The 16,990-nt window shown below is 57.1% G+C and overlaps 1 protein-coding gene across 1 annotated transcript in view; it reads left to right on the top strand.

The window, feature by feature from the left end:
- The first annotated feature begins 2,917 nt into the window (after nucleotides 1-2,917).
- The window catches only part of NCS1 (neuronal calcium sensor 1), a 61,240-nt gene continuing 47,167 nt past the window's right edge, over nucleotides 2,918-16,990 (top strand). Inside the window, exon 1 of the mRNA XM_068552999.1 lies at nucleotides 2,918-3,077. Coding sequence (XP_068409100.1) covers nucleotides 3,014-3,077 — 64 coding nt within the window. The 5' untranslated portion in view covers nucleotides 2,918-3,013. The remainder of the gene's footprint in view (nucleotides 3,078-16,990) is intronic.

The following is a 16,990-nucleotide window of genomic DNA, read 5'->3' as shown; positions in this document are numbered from 1 at the left end:
CTCCCCCGTTCCTCCGGGCTTCCCGGATCCCCTGAGGTCTGAACACTGCCAAAGTGGGGACAAAAAGAGGCCCTGCCCACCACCTCATCCCTGCGGCCCTGAGGAGGGCGGCCTCTTCCTGCCATGCTCTGTCCACCCCCAGGCCCCCAGCACCAGTGTCCTTCCTCCCTCAGCCCTTCACTCATTCACAGAGGTTTGCTGAGTGGCCACTGCAAGTCAGGTGCCTTCTAGGTGCTGGAGATACAACTACAAATAAGAAAGAATCCCTGCCCTCGGGGGGCTCATACTCTAGCTGAGGAGACAGCAAAACACAACGAAAAAATCTGCTAATGAAATCTGTGATATTGTTTGTTCTTCTTTCTCTAGTTCCTTTAGGTGTAAGGTTAGATTGTTTATTTGAGATTTTTCTTGTTTCTTGATGTAGGCTTGTATAGCTATAAACTTCCCTCTTAGAACTGCTTTTGCTGCATCCCATAGGTTTTGGATCGTCGTGTTTTCATTGTCATTTGTCTCTAGGTATTTTTTGATTTCCTCTTTGATTTCTTCAGTGATCTCTTGGTTATTTAGTAACGTATTGTTTAGCCTCCATGTGTTTGTGTTTTTTAGATTTTTTTCCCTGTAATTCATTTCTAATCTCATAGCGTTGTGGTCAGAAAAGATGCTTGATATGATTCCAATTTTCTTAAACTTACTGAGGCTTGATTTGTGACCCAAGATGTGATCTATCCTGGAGAATGTTCCGTGCGCACTTGAGAATAAAGTGTAATCTGCTGTTTTTGGATGGAATGTCCTATAAATATCAATTAAATCTATCTGGTCTGTTGTGTCATTGAAAGCTCGTGTTTCCTTATTAATTTTCTGTTTGGATGATCTGTCCATTGGTGTAAGTGAGGTGTTAAAGTCCCCCACTATTACTGTGTTACTGTCGATTTCCTCTTTTATAGCTGTTAGCAGTTGCCTTATGTACTGAGGTGCTCCTATGTTGGGTGCATATATATTTATAATTGTTATATCTTCTTCTTGGATTGATCCCTTGATCATTATGTAGTGTCCTTCCTTGTCTCTTGTAACATTCTTTATTTTAAAGTCTATTTTATCTGATATGAGTATTGCTACTCAGCTTTCTTTTGACTTCCATCTACATGGAATACCTTTTTCCATCTCCTCACTTTCAGTCTGTATGTGTCCCTAGGTCTGAAGTGGGTGAAAACCATAATTCAAAAAGACACATGCACCCCAATGTTCATTGCAGCACTATTTACAATAGCCAGGTCATGGAAGCAACCTAAATGCCCATCGACAGACGAATGGATAAAGAAGATGTGGTACATATATACAATGGAATATTACTCAGCCATAAAAAGGAACGAAATTGGGTCATTTGTTGAGACGTGGATGGATCTAGAGACTGTCATACAGAGTGAAGTAAGTCAGAAAGAGAAAAACAAATATCGTATATTAACGCATGTATGTGGAACCTAGAAAAGTGGTACAGATGAACCGGTTTGCAGGGCAGAAGTTGAGACACTGATGTAGAGAACAAACGTATGGACACCAAGAGGGGAAAGCCGCGGGGGTGGGGTGGGGATGGTGGTGGGATGAATTGGGCGATTGGGATTGACATGTATACACTGATGTGTATAAAATGGATGACTAATAAGAACCTGCTGTATAAAAAAATAAATAAAATTAAATTTAAAAAAAAGAAATCTGTGATAGTTGCTAAAGAGAAAAACGATAAAGCTCGGAGGGGGACAGAAGAGGTCCCAACATGTTCACATTAGAGATGGGGTGGCCCTGGAAGCCCACGTAGACTCTCTCCCTCACCATACACTTACCCCACCCCCCATCCCTTGCCTCTGTCCATCCAGGTGGAGCCCTGGCCACTGGTCTGGGCCACGGCTCCTGCCCAGAGCGCCCCTCCACACTGAGGCCAGAGAAGCAGAGAAAGCAGATCTGACCCTGTTACCTCCTTGCTTAAATCGCAGAGGCCCAGCTCCTTGGGGCGAGCGCAGGCCTGTCCCCACTGGTCCTTGCCCTTCTCTCTGGCCTCACATCATACCCCGGGCTGTGCGTGGAGTCCCGTGCACGGAGAGGAGCTCTCCCTGGGGTTCAGGCCTCCTTCCCTCCTCCAGGTTTTCTGGGCCTTGAACACGTTCCCAACCACCCTCCCTCCCTCCCCGCGGGCTTGGAGGTCACCTTACCCAGGCCGCGGTAGGTGCACCCCTCTTCCCCCCCCCCCCCGCCACCACATGTGACATCCTGCAGAGCCGTGTCCTCCCCTCCCGCCCCCGCCCCGTCAGGGCTGGGACCGCGCCTGGCCTGCTCCCTGGCTTCCCCAGCGCCCAAGAAATCCGTGTCGAATGAATGAATTTCGCCAAGCCGAGCCTCAGCCTCATTCACGTCAGATCTTCCGGGCCCTCCCCCGCCCGGCTCCGCCCTTGGGGGGGGGGCCGGAGCGCCGCGGGTCGCCGCGAGGGAGGTGGAGGGGGTGACCTCGCCCTCCCGCCCGGGGACCGATGAGGCCGGGGGCGCCCCTCTGCGAGCTTGGCTTGGCGCTCGCGGGGTCGCCGTTCCGCGGGCGCAGGCCCGGCCGGGCGGGTGCGGGGCGGGAGGTGGCGCCAGGCGCTGAGTGGCGGCTCCGGGTCCACCCCTGGCGCGCCGGTGCGGGCGGGAGGCGGGAGGCGGGGAGCGCAGGGGCGGCGGCGAGAGGGAGCGCAGCAGCGAGCATGTGCCGCGGAGCTCAGTAACCAGGGACGACCGCGGCGACACCGCGGCCGCGTCGGCGCCCAGCCCAGCGCAGCTCCGCGCCGCGGCGCCCGGAGAGGGCGGCGGCCGGACGGCCCGGGCCTGCCCAGCGGCTGCCCCGCGCCCCGGGCCCCGCGCCGCGAGCTGCAAACAAAGGCGCGGCCCCGGCCCGCCGGCCCCCCGCGCACCCCGCCCCGGCCCAGCCACTCCCGCTGGGCGCCCCGACGGGGTCCGGCCCAGGGCGCGGGGGCCGCGGCCGCCGAGGATGGGGAAATCCAACAGCAAGTTGAAGCCTGAAGTTGTGGAGGAGCTGACCAGGAAAACCTACTGTGAGTGCGCGCGCCGGGACCCCCGCCCAGCGCTCCCGGGCGCTGCCTCCGCCCCCTCGCGCCCCTCCCCCCACGCGCGGTCACCACCCCCACCCCACCCCCCGCCCCGCGTCCGCTCGGGGCCCGCTCTCCGCTCTCCACGACGCCGCCACCCTGCCTCGGCCATCCGCTGCCCTGCACCCGCCCCGGGCCCCTCGGAAGCTCCCGGCCGCGCCCCCAGCCCTACACCTGGCCCTATTGTTCTAGGACAGCCCCCCAACCACGCGCGCCCGGGACGTGTGCCGCCTGTCCGCGTGCGCGGGGCCACCCCCGGGCCCGGAGGGAAGCCCCCAGCCCCCCCCGGCCCCCCTCCCTGCAGAGCTGTCCAAAAGGGCAGGAGTGTGCAAGGGCGAGGGGCGGAGAGGGGGCGCCTGCTTGCGAGGTGGCTCCGGCTGCGCGGAGCCGACTGGCACGAGCGCAGCGGGGCGGGTGATTCATGCATCACGATGCCGCCGCCACTGCCGCTGCCGCCGCCGCCGCCGCCGCTGCTACGGCGAGGTTGGCCTGTCGCCCCCTCGCTGGCCCTGATCGTGTGTGGTGGGGTGGCGAGACTTGTCAGAGAGCTCATGGCAGCGGCAGCGGTGAAGGGTCCTGGGCGCCCTTTTGGCTGCAGGGTTTATAGGCTGAATTCTCCTCTGGCCCTGATTGCACCTTCCCAGCTTCTATCTGTATCTGCCAAGCTGGCAAATGGGTTTCTACAGCCCTGGGTGATCTGGTCCATCTCATCTTTTAACCGTCTGGGGCACCCCTGAGAGGAGGGTCTGTCAATTTCAGATTTCTCTAGATTTGTCCCAGTGTGTCTCTCTCCACGTGCCCAACTTCGCAACTCTCCGGTCACCTCACCTCTCCAGTTTCTCTGTACCAGACTTCTCCCTTCCCTGCAAGCCTCTTGGAGATGTCCCAGCATGCCAAGGGTTAATGGCACTGGGTCCTGACCACACGGTCTTTCTTTTAGGGTCTTTCTTTTGGGGGATCGGAGGAGGACTGCTGAGTGGTCTGGAAGGGCTTCTGCCTGGGGATCTGACTTGGAACGGGGCAGGGGCTCTGGGCTTGGGTTGGGATTCTGAGCCCGTACTTGGGCGGCTGCGTGGGTCCAGCCGCTCTGTGCCCTCCCTGGACGGAGGCAGATTGACCGCCACCTCCACGCGTTGATGGAGGCTTGGGAGGCAGCTTGTGATGGTGCATTGCACAACCTCTGCTCGCCCCTCCCCCCACTCCATTGGTCTTCTGGGCACGTTTGCAGGTCTGTCCAAGCCCACACTTCAGCTCCATGCCCCTCGCCCCCATGTGCTGGGATTGAAGGGGTCTTTCCTGAGTGGGTGCTAGCCCACTGGGAGGTACTGGCCCCTCTCCAGTGGAATTCTGCAGCAAGGCGCTCACATCCCAGTAGCTGCTCCTTGAAGGGCTGAGGCCCTGAGGACCAGGGACTCCGTCCTTGCTGCTCTTACCTTCTTTCCAAGGTGGGTAGGTGGCCCTTCCCAGTTTGGCTGCTGTTTTGTGAGATTTGCTGGGCCTTCCTTCAGGCTCTGTCCAGCTGCGGCCCGTCGCTGTCAGCAGGCAGGCTGCACACGGGGCTTCCCGGGCCCCTGGGCTTGGGGAGGCAGAGGGTCCAGTGGGTTTCAAAGGAGGGGTGAGCTTGGGCTGCACTGGGGTATCTCCATCACCTGCGAGCTGAGTGAAGCCGGGTTTCCTGCTTCTGGAGCACATCACGCACCAAGCTCCTTGCCTCCCTAACGCGTTCAATCCTCACAGTAATTCCGGGACCCAAGATCCCAGGGCCCGTCAGCAGGCGGCGCCAGGACTCGAACTCAGGCCTGTCTGGCCCCCAAGTTAAGCCCCTTGAGAGACCTCAGAGCTCACGCTGAGAAATCCGGAGGGGCTTTTCTTCTGTGTGTCCCTTTCCGATTTCTAAGCCCATGATGGTGGCCTCTGGGTTGGGAAGGCACCTGGGGCGGTCATTTTGTCCATCGCCCTCTCTCTGGGCAGATCTGTCAACTTTGGGAGAAGATGAGTCAACAAGGCCTTGTTAGGAATCAGGCCCATGGTGCTGGGCTGGGCCGGGCTATTTTAAAAGGCCTTTGGAGACCTGGAACAGTTTCGATGAGGGAGAGAGTGAGCCGGGTACTTTTCCTCTAGGGCTCTTATTGGGTTTGGGCTGATGGAGGTCGTGGTGGGCTCATGGGACTCCTGTCTATCTCCCTTGCTGATGTCGGCTCCCTCAGGGCAGGCCCTTCCCTGTCGGGTTGCGTTGGCACTTAGTAGGGCCACAGGTATCTGTTGAATGAAAAGTCTCCCGGCAGGAACAGCAGGAAAAGCCTCGAGCCTGTTCTGAGGCCCCAGATGGGCCTCCTTTGGCCGGGGCGTGAAGCCGTCAGCTCTTTGTTCAAGGGGTTCTGTGTGTTGTACGGGGTCAAGAGAGGAGCGCTTAGGAAGGACTCTCAAATGTCAGAATCTCCTGGAGGGTCCGTTAAACACCAAGGTGCCTGGGTCTGGTCGCCCTCCCAGATTTCCGATTCTTAGAGTCTGGGCCGGGCCCAGGAATTTGTACCCTTAACGAGTGTTTGTCATGCAGACCTTGGTTCTGAGGAGTCCCAGTTGAAGACCCACAACTGGTTCTGGGAGTCCTGGCATGTGTAAGCATTCCCCGGTGGCCTAGGCCACCTCGGCATCCCACAGCCAGCCACAATGCCGAGGGGGGCCCAGAGGGGAGCCCCAGATGTTCACGCCCACGTCAGTGCTGGCCGCCATCCTTGGTGGTGAGTCTCGTGCTCTCTGGAGAAGACTGTCTTGGTGATCTGTGTGTGTGAGGAAGCAGGAGGAGTTCTCAGAACTCCAACCGTGTGGCCCTCCCTAGGCATATCTGGATTCAGCCTAGCTAAACCTCTCTGTCATTCAGCCTTAACACTGCAGAGCAGATTTTTTTCCCTCCCCTGCAGAAAAGATTTTGTAAGTCATCAGCGCCCCGTAACCCAATCCTCACCCTTCCCGGCACAGTTCACGTCCAGGGGCAGCAGGAGGTTTGCGAGAGGTGGAGGCCCCGCCCAGCCGGGACTCATCAAGCAGTGCTCGGTGTGGCCAGCAGCCCGGTTTCTGTGAGGTCTGGCCCACTTTTGTGCAGTTTGTTGGTGAGGATATTGTCATCCCTGTGTGCCCAGGCTGTGGGACAGGCCAGCCCTTCACCTAACTGAGCCTCAGTTTCCTCATCTGCAAAATGGGTGTGCTCATGGTCCCTGACTCCAAGGGCATGTAAGGAGGCAACAAGATGATTCACATACAGCAGAGTATAAGGCGTATGGTAAGAGGTCCCTGATGTGTGACACACACTTGTCAAGGATGCAAGGATGCGTGTTAGCGATCGTTATTAACACGTTGTTTTGACTACAGAATTCGGCTTCATCCCGAACTGGTCGTAAATATATCTTGTGAGCAAAGTTCATCTCCCCATGAAGGAACCTTCCTACGGCCCTGGTCTTTGTGCCTGGCACTCAGGAGGCATGGAAAGATGGGACTTTTGGTTTGCCCGAATCTTAGCAGGTTCTTGTTTTACCTGCTGCAGTCTCTCCCCCACCCCCATCCCACTTGTTAATTTTGAGGCTGCCCTGACTTGCCCTTCACTGTGCTCACTCTGTCCTGGGCACAGAGATGGAGATGTGAACGAGAGAGATGTAATTCCTGCCCTCAGGTGGAAACTAGCCAGGTCATCCGGAAAACCGAGCTTGTGGGGCTCAAGCCATTTGTCGTGGTCTGAGCTGCATCCGTTTAAAGACTTCTGGGCCAAGCCAGCCAGCCCCAAGAGGCAGAAACCTCCACCCTCTCTCCCCCTTATTCTCTCCCCGTGGTGCTCACGGCTCTCCCCACGGAGCCTCCTTCCAAAACTCAGAGGAGGTCACCTCCTCCCTGCTGCTCTTGGTCAGTGCAGGCTCTGCCTTGACCTTGCTTGCCAACCTTGGGTCTCTTCGGCCTTTCCCCTGATGCCAGAATGGTGGAGGGAGGAGCATCTGGTTGGGGGGTGGTCAGGGTAGCCAGCAGCTAAAGCGTCTGCGGCCCAGAGCAGAGAAGGGGACCCCCAGGCGTCTGGTTGGGAGATGCTGGATGTCACCAGTCTCTCTGGCTTTGGGAAGGGGCCCATGAGGGTCCCTTCCTATAGGATAAGGAATACTCCCTGATTGGTGCTTCCCCCACCCAACTCTGCTCGACCAGGCAGGGCAAGACATTGCCTTGGGGGGAGGCAGTATCTGGCACCCATCTTAAGATAAATGAGCGAGTTGGGGTGTGGAGGGCCCCACAGCCAGACAAGGGATAAGCCACCCAGGAGAGGGAAGGCCCTGAGGGAGGGAGGCGGCTTCTGCGATCCCTCTGCATCCTGTGTGCATGCGGGTGAGACCAAGGAGGCCGCTCCCCGACTCCACTGAAGGCTAAACAGAGCAGCAGCAGGAGGAACTGAGGTTAGACTGTTAAAGCTGGGTTGGGCAAGAAATATCAAGCCTGTTGTAAACTCAGTATCCTGGAGAATGGGCTGGGTCCTCACTCGGGCTCTGTGACCTTGGGCAAGTTGCTTACCCTCTCTGAGCACCAGTTTGCTCATCTGCAGTACCTGCCCACGTGACTCTGTGGAGATCTAAAGGGGAGAGGGCTTGGAGGTCCGAGTGTGAGCCAGAAGGGGAGGGGGCGCTGTTTAGCCACAGAGTCTCAGGGAGGGAAGTAGACCCCGGGGACCAGCTGCGCTGGGGTTCTGGCCCTTTCCGTGGGCAAGCCCCGTCTCATGGAGCCTCACTTTCCTCCTCTGGAAAACAGGCATCACGGGGGCCCCAGAGGTGGGAGGAATCAGCGCACTTGAAGGGTTTAGCATGGTGCCTGGTTCTGGGGGGACCCTTTAAACCTCTCCCGGTGGCAGCTGATCCTCAGAGGCAAGTCCTCTGTCCTCCAGAGCAGGACGGGCCCACTGGTTTACAGCCCCCCTTGTTGAGAGAAGCAGAGGTCACAGAGGGGCAGGGACTCCCCCGGGGCCCAGAGCCCAGGCCTCCTCCAAACACCTCTTCCGGCTCTTTCTGCATCCTTCAGCTTCATCCACCCCCATCCCCACCCTAGAGACTTCTGGCATGTCATAGCTCACAGTGTCAGGTGAGAGCCCTTCCTCCTGGCCGCGGCCTTGGGATTGGGCCCAGACTCCTCTGCTCCCAAGGCCAGGCCTGAGCCCCTCAGGGGCAGATGCAGCCGGCCAGCGCACTGGGCTCACGCCATCCCTCACCAAGGGCCCCAGAGGCCGTAGGAAGGGTTTTGGACATTTTCCGAGATGGGCGGGGCCGGGGGGGGCCGTCTGTGGATGGAGGTGGTGGAGACGTTAGATTTGGGTTTGGATATCCTTTTAGCACGTAGTCCCAAGTATGGAGGGGGTTGGAATCAAGTCCGGGTGATCATGGTGATCAAATTGGGGGTATCACTGGGGGTGGCGTCAAGGACAGATCCTACATATATTTAGGAGGAAGACTCAATAGGACTTGGTACATAAGTTTCATTACCTTGTAAATTTGGGATTATATACTTTTTAACTTTTCAAAATCTGACAACTGTGAACGTTTGCCCATGATTTTTTTATGGTGCATGATATGAATGCAACGTATTTTATTTAATCCCTGGCCATCGGACATTTAGGTTGTTTTTTTTTCTCCCCAATATAAACAGTGCTTGAGAATCATCTTTGTACTAAATCTCGGCATGAACATCTTTGTAGTAAATCTTTGCACATGTCTCTTCTTGAAGATAAATTTCCCCAAATGAAGTTGTGGTATTAAAGTCTGGGAACATCTTAAAAGGCTTTTGATTGAAAAATTGTTCAATTGCTCTCCACAAAGTATGTTCCCATTTATATTTTCAGCAAAAGTGGATGAGAGAGTGCCTATTTCCCTGCATCCTTGACAGCACTGAGTGTTATTGTTTTTCTTAATAATTGCCAACTTGATGAGGAAGAAGAGTAGCTCACTGTTTCAATATTCATTTCTTTGATTAGTATGAAATAAAATCCTGGAATCTTTGAGCTAGAGGAGACTTTGGGGTCATGTAGTCCAAAGTCCTCATTTTACTAATGGACCAGTCGAGTACCAGAGAGGTGAAGTATCTCTCCCAGGGTCACATGGCAAATACACGGGGCAGGTTGACTCCTGTCGGGTGCCTCCCATGGTACCGTGATGGGTTGGCTGCTGGGGTGGAGATGAGGATGTCTGGCTTTCTTCATTGAAGCTGATAGGGTTCATCTTGTCCTAAATCTCTCTTGCTCTCAAGTAAGGAAAAATAAAAACAGTATAAATTAAAAAGAGGTTCCTCCTTACTGTCATCATGAGATGAAACACTTTGCACACGTGGTCTATCTACCACGGCAGAGATCGTCATAAATTAACACGTCAAGTTTCCAGGTAATGTGAAATTGGGGTCAGGTTCCCGGCCGGGGGTGGGACAGCAGAGTGGTGAGGGCTCAAGGGCCAGCTTGCCGGCCATGTGACCCTGGGGAGCCCCTCACCCTGCTGAGCTCTGGGTGCCAGGTGTGTGCCGTTGGCAGGCACAGGGACTGACACCTAGTAAGCGCTCAGTAAATGTCCTCACAGGAGTGGGGCTGCTTGGCCGTCAGAGTCAGGGGACCGTTCACGGCCACCCCCCTGGGAGGTAACAGGGTGAGCTGTCACGGGCCCTCGGCTGAATTGGGAGTGAATGGTAAATGCAGACGGCTTCTGTGTTTGGCCTGGCTGCTAGCCGTGTTGTTCTGGGAGCTGGGGAGGGCGGGCCGACTCCGGAGTGCTGGGTTTTAGGATCCTGCGTGGATGTGGGCCTGGAGGACTGGAGACACACCTGCTTGGGGTTCTGTCCCAGAAGCACTGCAGCCTGGACGGTGACTTTAGAATCACTAGTCCCCCCTGGGCCTCGCTTTCCCGCTCTGTACAATATTCAGATTGCCAGATGGTGAGACTTCCGTGGGGTGGTTCCTCCTGGGCCCCAGGGACGGAACGTGCTCGGGCTCCGGTGTCTGATGACTTGGACTCTCTGGCTGGCTCAGCCACAGGCAAGTCTTTCGTCTCTTGATGCCTCAGTTTTCTCATCTGTGACTTGGAGATCATAATACCCTCATAACACGGGGCTGTTGCGTTCGAGGTTAGAAACAGCAGAGACACTGAATTTGGTGGCTTGGGTGCTCCCCGTAGCTCATCAGTGGTGATGGAGACCCCGTAACCAGCAACGAGTAAGGATCAGAGGCTGTCGCCTCGGCCGGAGTCTGGCATTAAGCACGCCAGCCCAGCTCCGCGTTGATGTGTTCGTCACCCACTCCTCCCAGGAGCCGTGCATGGTCCCCACTTTACAGGTGAGGAAACTGAGGCTCAGAGGGGACCAGCACCGGCTTAGGGCCACACATCTGGTGAGTGGTGCGGGGGAAGTTGACCCTGGGCTGTGATGAGGGGCCCCGTGCAGGTGGGGGGCGCCGAGAAGCTTCGGTGCAGGTGTGCGGGTGAGCGTGAGTGAGTGTGGGTGTGCAGCCCTGGCTCACGTGGGCATGCTCCGAGTGTGAGAGACGGGGTCATGGCATGTGTCAGGAATGAGCGGCACGTTGGTGAGTGTGAGGGCAGGTCTGAGCAGGTTGTAATGTAGGTGTGCAAGGGGCACTCAGGTGGGAGGCACAGACAGGCCGGGCCCTGGATCAGAGGCTGATTGCTCAGCTGCCTGCCCTGGGGCCAGGTGACATGGCTGCCACATCTTGCCCCTTCTGCCCTGGCCTCGATGGTCTCTGGGAGCCCCTCTGCCCTCGAGCAGTGGGGAACTGTCATTGGGAGGAGTGACAGTGATGGTGGCTCTTGTTTACCAAGTGGGCACTCGGTGCCAGGAGTGTTGAGTACAGATTTTCCCTCCTGTGTTCTCACCACAGCCCTGGGAGGAGGAACTATTATGCCCATTTTACAGATGAAGCAAAGGAGGCCTGGGCAGGTTCAGGGATGTGCCCAAGGCCTCCCACCCAGTCAGTGGCCAAGCTGGGGCTCAGGCTTAGACCTTTGTCTTGCCAAAGCCATGCCCTTCCCACCCCGTGCCCACCTCCCATGGCCTCTGTGAACCTTGTAACCTTAGAGCTGCTGCCAAGAGTAGTGAGTGTCCCATCACTGGAGGCATTCAAGCAACTGCTGGAGTGTCAGACACTGCCAGGCGTCCTGGATTCCTGGGCCGGATGTGAGGTTGGATGGTGGGGTGGTAGGATCCTTCCAGCTGGTAACACACAGCCCTACTGGTCTTTTTTTTTTTTTTTTTTTTCTTTTTTTGGCCACGCCGTTGCAGCTTGCAGGATCTTAGTTCCCCGACCAGGGATTGAACCCGAGTCCTCGGCAGTGAAAGTGCGGAGTCCTAGCCACTGGGCCGCCAGGGAATCCCCAGCTCTACTGGTCTTGCTGTTCTGATTCCTGCAGGGGACTGGGGGCAGCCTCACTTGGCTTCCTCTGGGATGGAGGCAGAGTCGAGGCCTTCAGTAAGGTGACAGGAGGAGGGTCGTGACAAGTCCCGGTAGCATCACTAGGAGTGTACAGCGGGCTGGGCCGCACCCAGGCCTCTGAGGCTTTCTCAGCCTTTGCCCCATCCGGCGGGGGGGGGCCTTGGGTGCTAAGGCGAAGCCCGAGGATGAGGCCGTGGAGGCCCAGAGTGCCCCGGCCATCCTGCCCTGCCCGTGCCTGGTGTGGCCTGGGCGCCTCAGGAAGTGTCTGTTGGACAAGGGAGAGACCGAGTCCTCACGGGTGCCATGCGGGGCTCAAAGGCACAGTGACAGAGAGGACCTGGGGGTCTGGAGGTCTGGTAGCAGTGTCCTGGGGGACTGCAGGCACCCTGAGGGTAGGGACACATCTGGTGGATTTGGGCATTTGTTCAGTGCCCAGCCGGGAGCTGCACACGGTGCAGGCCTGGGAATGCCTCTGGGTAAGGCTTGGGCTTTCCAAAGTGCTTGTCCATGTGTTGCTTTGCTTTGCTTCTCTGCTGACCGGGGCGGGGCCCACCTGTGTCCCTGACCTGCAATCTGATGGGGGTGGGGAATTGCCAGGGAGCTAAGAGTCTGGGGTCCTGGTTCCAGCCCAATTTGCTGTGGCTGCGCCTCTCAGGGTCTCAGCATCCCCGTCTGTCCCACTCTCAGTGATATGGATGTCACCTTTTCTCAGCCCCAGGGAACCCTGACGGTGCCCTCTAGGAGGCCGTGTTCCCCACCAAGGGAGCCTGGGTTGGGGGTGCCCAGGATGGGTTCAGGGCAGCTGCTGGCCCTGGCACTCCTGGTCTCATGAGGTGGCCCCAGGAAGCTGGCGGGGCATCCAGGCCACCGTGCTCCGGATTCCCTGGCAGGGGAGAAGGAGGAGAGCGGAGGAATGTGGCTTTGAGGAATGTTTAACCCAAGGCAGAAATAGCACTCTGCATTTTTTATTTCAGGCTTGGGTTTTCAGCTAGGAAGTGGGCTCAGAGCGCCATTCTCTCTTTCTCCAGGCTCCACCAGCTCCCTCATTGCTCTGGCCTTTTGGGGACAGGAAGTGGCCTCTTTTTTTTTTTTTTTTTTGAAGTAAGAAACTGCTGTGGGAACCAGAAAGGACCCTGGATTTGGAGGCAGACAGAGCTAGGTTCAAATCCCCTGTTCTCCACTTCCCAGCCCTGTGATCACTTCCTACCCTGAACCCCTGCTTTCTCTTCTAGGGAACTGGGGGGAGGGGGACGGCAGCTGAGATGGCTTGCTGGTAGTGTCAGGAATTCCTCCTCAGGGACCAGCTGGGCCTGGGTACAGAGCCCAGCTCCTCTCATCAGCTCTGGGATCTTGGCCAAGCCCTTTCCTATTGAGCTTCCTCACTTCATCTGTAAAATGGGCAGATGGTGCTAACCCCACCTCCCAGGATGGTGGATGGAATGAGTGTGAAAATATTGGCAAAAGGGCCTGGCACATGCTAGGCTCTTGAAATCCCTCCTCTGAGTCCTGGTGGCCTCATACATAAAATGGGAAAACGCCTCCTGCGGGCCTGCTGCGGGAGAAATGAGGGTCCTCACCTGGGCGAGGGGCAGCTGAGACCGCCTTCCATCTGACCTTCTGTTTGCCTCGTTCCTCTGACCCTGAGCAGGACCCACCCCGGCCCACACTCAGCTTGCATCAGGCCCCAACGTCCCCTTCCATGGAGGTGCCCTGGGCCCAGCCAGTGCCCGCCCCAGACCTGGTGGTGAGGACCTGTTTAACCCACCTTCTTGCCGTTCGGCTGTGAGCGCCGTGAGGGTGGGGAGCGTCTGGTTTCACGGTTCACTGCTGCATCCCTGCTCCTAGGACAGAGCCTGGAGCACATTTGTTGGAATGAAGGAAAAAACAAATCCATAAACAAACAAGCTAATGAATGAACGACATTTCTTTTCTTTCTTTCTTTTTTTTTTTTGGCCACGTGGCATGTGGGATCTTAGTTCCCTGACCAGGGATCGGACCTGCGTCCCTGGCAGTGGAAGCGCGGAGTCTTAACGCCACCAAGGAAGTCCTTAAACGACGTTTCTTCTCATCCATCTCGGGTCTTTGCTTTCCATTTGTCTGGCCTCCTCCTACCTCCTGGCCTGGGTGATGAGGGGCTTAACACATCTGCGGGGGGTGGGGCGGTCCTCAGAAGTCAGGTTCTGGGAGGCTGGGCCTCAGCAGGTGAGGCTTAGCAAAGACCCCAGCCTCTCTCACCTTCTGGGGCTGGGGAGCCGAGGAGGGGTCCAGCCAGCCAGCTTGGCCCCTCCTCCCAGGCCCCTCCTGCTCCTTTCTCTTTGTAGGAACCAAAAGATTCCTGTTCAAAGGCAGGAGATGGGGCTATTTTTGGCACTGTGGGGGAAAAAGCAAACGCTTCCCTTCTGTTCAAAAATATATGGTGTATGTGCTGGGCAGGCAAGGAGCTAGACGAGCTCAAAGCCTGTGCTGGCAGGGCTCCTGCCCCCCGGCACCCGTCGCCCTGCCACCCTCCGTGGCTCGGTAGCCTACACGGCCACGTTGGGTGATTATTGTTTCCAGACTGCCTATGATGAGGCCCTTGCTGGGCCTGAGCAGGACGGGATCTTAATTAAAACCAACAGTGGCCGTCAAAATACAGGAGAGAGCCTGCTAGCTGCTCTCACCTTGATTCGTGTTTGCTCCGCTCTGGCTCCGTGGAGGGGGGTGAGTGGTCATGAGAAGCATTCTGGGCGCATCTTGGGGAAGGAGACCCGTTCTCTCACAGCTGGAGGCCCTGTGTACCCGTGTAGGTGAGTCTGGCTCAGGGCATCCCCGGGCCGCTCTGCCACCCCTCACTGCCTGATGCAGAAACAGTTTGTGGAACAGCTGTCTCCTGCCAGGTCCCGTGGGTGCCAGGACATGAGGCACATTGGATGGATGGATTTCTGGCCCTCGTGGCATTCACAGCTTGGTGAGGAAATGACAGAGCGTTGCACAACGCTACGGGAGCCCACCGGTTCTGTGGTGCGCCTGGGAGGGCTTCTTGGAAGAGGCTGTGTTTCAGCGGAGACCCAAGGGTAGGACTGCCAGACATATTAAACAGTTACTCATTGTTTATGTGAAATTCGAATTTCACTGGACATCCTGTATTTTTATTTGCTAAATTTGGCAGCCCTACCTGAGGGAGAAGTAGGAGTTGAGAAGGCACAGAGAGGTTTTGGGGGCGGGGGAGGGTTTATGCGAGATGTTGAGAGTGTTTCAGACAGAAGGAACAGTGTGTTCCGGGTCTGGAGGCCTCAAGGTTGCAACTCTGAGGCCCTGGAAACATGGAGCAGGGGCGGGAGTGTAGAGGGGATGCACAGCGAGCCAGAGGCCTAGCGGGGTAGCCCCTCGGAGGGGCCGGCTGACCAGCAGGGAGGGCCCCACCCGGAGGGCACACTGATGGGGCTAGTCTTGGGAAACAGGCAAGGTCACAGGGCACACTAGGGGAGACAGGGCCCTCCTTGGGCGAAGGAGGCACCAGTGGGCGTTCTGGGTCAGGGTCAGGGTCCAGCCTCTGGTGGGCTCTGGCCAGGCTGATGGGTGTGCGGCTGTGCCTCTCCTGGAGTCCCAGTGCCGGGGGGCTCCTCCTGCTGCCCAGGACCAGGACAGGGACCGCAAAGAGTCACTTCTGTGCCTGCCCACAGAGGGTGGGTCCGGGCTGGCCTCTGCCCTGGGCTCTTAAATGGCCAGAGCTGGAGCCGGCCCCCGCAGTGCTGCCGCCCTGGGGCACCTGGAGCTCCACCCTCCCGGACCAGGTGCCCTGGGATTTGTGCCCCAGAACCCCCTGGGCCCCCCGCTGGAGTCATTCCGCCCCATCTCGGCTCAGGTGCAGGCCCTGGCTGGCTGGTTACTCTTAGGAGGGGATCTGCCGCATCCTGGGCGGGAAGGGGAAGGGAGGGATGCCGGCGGTGGGGTGGGACTGGGTCCTGATGACCCCTCACTGCCTGGTTCCCATTCCAGGTACAGCCCCTGCTTATTCGTTTGTGTCCTTGTCAGGGTTCCCTGGGTCTCTCCCCGTGTGGGGGACTGTGTGCCTTTTCCCCGGCTCTGAGTGCCCCTCCGCCACCCCCATTCTGAGGTTTCCTTGCTCTAGTGGTTGCGACCTTAAGGACGGTGGCTAATCGGCTCGTGCCTGAGCTGTGATGAAGGCCAGCCCAGCGTGTCTCACCCCCTCCCAGGGCTGGGGATGAAGCAAGGAAGTGGGGGCTATGGGTGGGGGGAGGCAAATGCCACATGCCCCAGGACGGGGTGGGTAGGAGGAGTGGCAACTGTCCATGGCTTCCTGTAGCCCCCTCCCCTCCCAGGTGCTCATGTTATTGGCCCTGGTCATCCTGCCTCGTCTTTGGGTGCTGTGACACCTTTGTTAATAATAGCAATTGTTAATATCTTGGAGCCCTTTGCTGTGCTCTGTCCCCGCAGCCAGCGGAAGCTCCACACGGCGCTTCCTCTGGCTAGTACTTTGTTCCAGAGAGATGTGGCTTCTGGTGGTCCCCTGGCCTCACCATTCTCTGTACCGTCTCTGGGTTTTGGACATTGCGCCCCACCCCCCTTGCTGGAAAGCCCTTTCTCTTTGCCTGCTGAAGTCTAATCGTCCTTTACGTGTCAGCCTAAGCGCCCTGTCCCCAGGGACGCCCTGACCCCCTGCTTGGGTCGGGTTCCAGCTTTACACTTTCCCTTCTTATCACGGCAGATAATTAGACAGCTGTGTGGTCATGTGCTGTAGGTCCGCATCTACTGTTACATCAGGGCCTCGGAGGACAGGGGTCGGGGTCTGGGTCACTGCTGTGTTCCCTGGCCCATTTGAGTGCTCAGAAATTAATTGTTGGATGAATGAAGGGGTGAAAAATCCCGTTTGTTCCTTCTAACCACCCTGGAAAGAAGGTATTGTCACCACCACCATCCCCATTTTACAGGTGAGGAAACTGAGGCTCAAAGAGGTGAACTCAGTTTCTGCAGGTCACACAGGGGCTAAAGAATGACTCAATGCAGAAAAAGACCTTTCCTGTTGACCAGGTGCCTCAGGGCCTCCCACAGCCTCTGACCTTGGCAGGTGCTTGGAAAATGTTCATGAAATTGGGCTGAACCGAATCCCTGAGCACTCGGCTCAGCTCTGAAATGTTTGAGAGGTCCTCCACCAGGAGTCCTGAGAAAATCCCACATGCTGACCGTTTCCCAAGGTCTCAAAGGAAGCAGAAGGTGTGGTTCACTTCCTTCAGGACTCACTACTGTTCTGGAAGATTCAGAGTCTGGCAGTAGAGATGGCTTGAACCAGGGAGTAGTTGGAGTCTTACCTTGGGGTGTGTGTGTGTGTGTGTGTGTGTGTGTGTGTGTGTGTGTGTGTGAGAGAGAGAGAGAGAAAGAGCCCATGTGTAGCCACCAGGGCAAGTCCATTTATTAG

This window comes from Eschrichtius robustus, chromosome 10 (genome assembly GCF_028021215.1).
Source record: "Eschrichtius robustus isolate mEscRob2 chromosome 10, mEscRob2.pri, whole genome shotgun sequence".
In the NCBI taxonomy this organism is placed as follows: Eukaryota; Metazoa; Chordata; class Mammalia; order Artiodactyla; family Eschrichtiidae; genus Eschrichtius; species Eschrichtius robustus.
The sequence above is the reverse complement of the archived record's forward strand: the minus strand, read 5'-3'. Positions and strand labels throughout refer to the sequence as shown.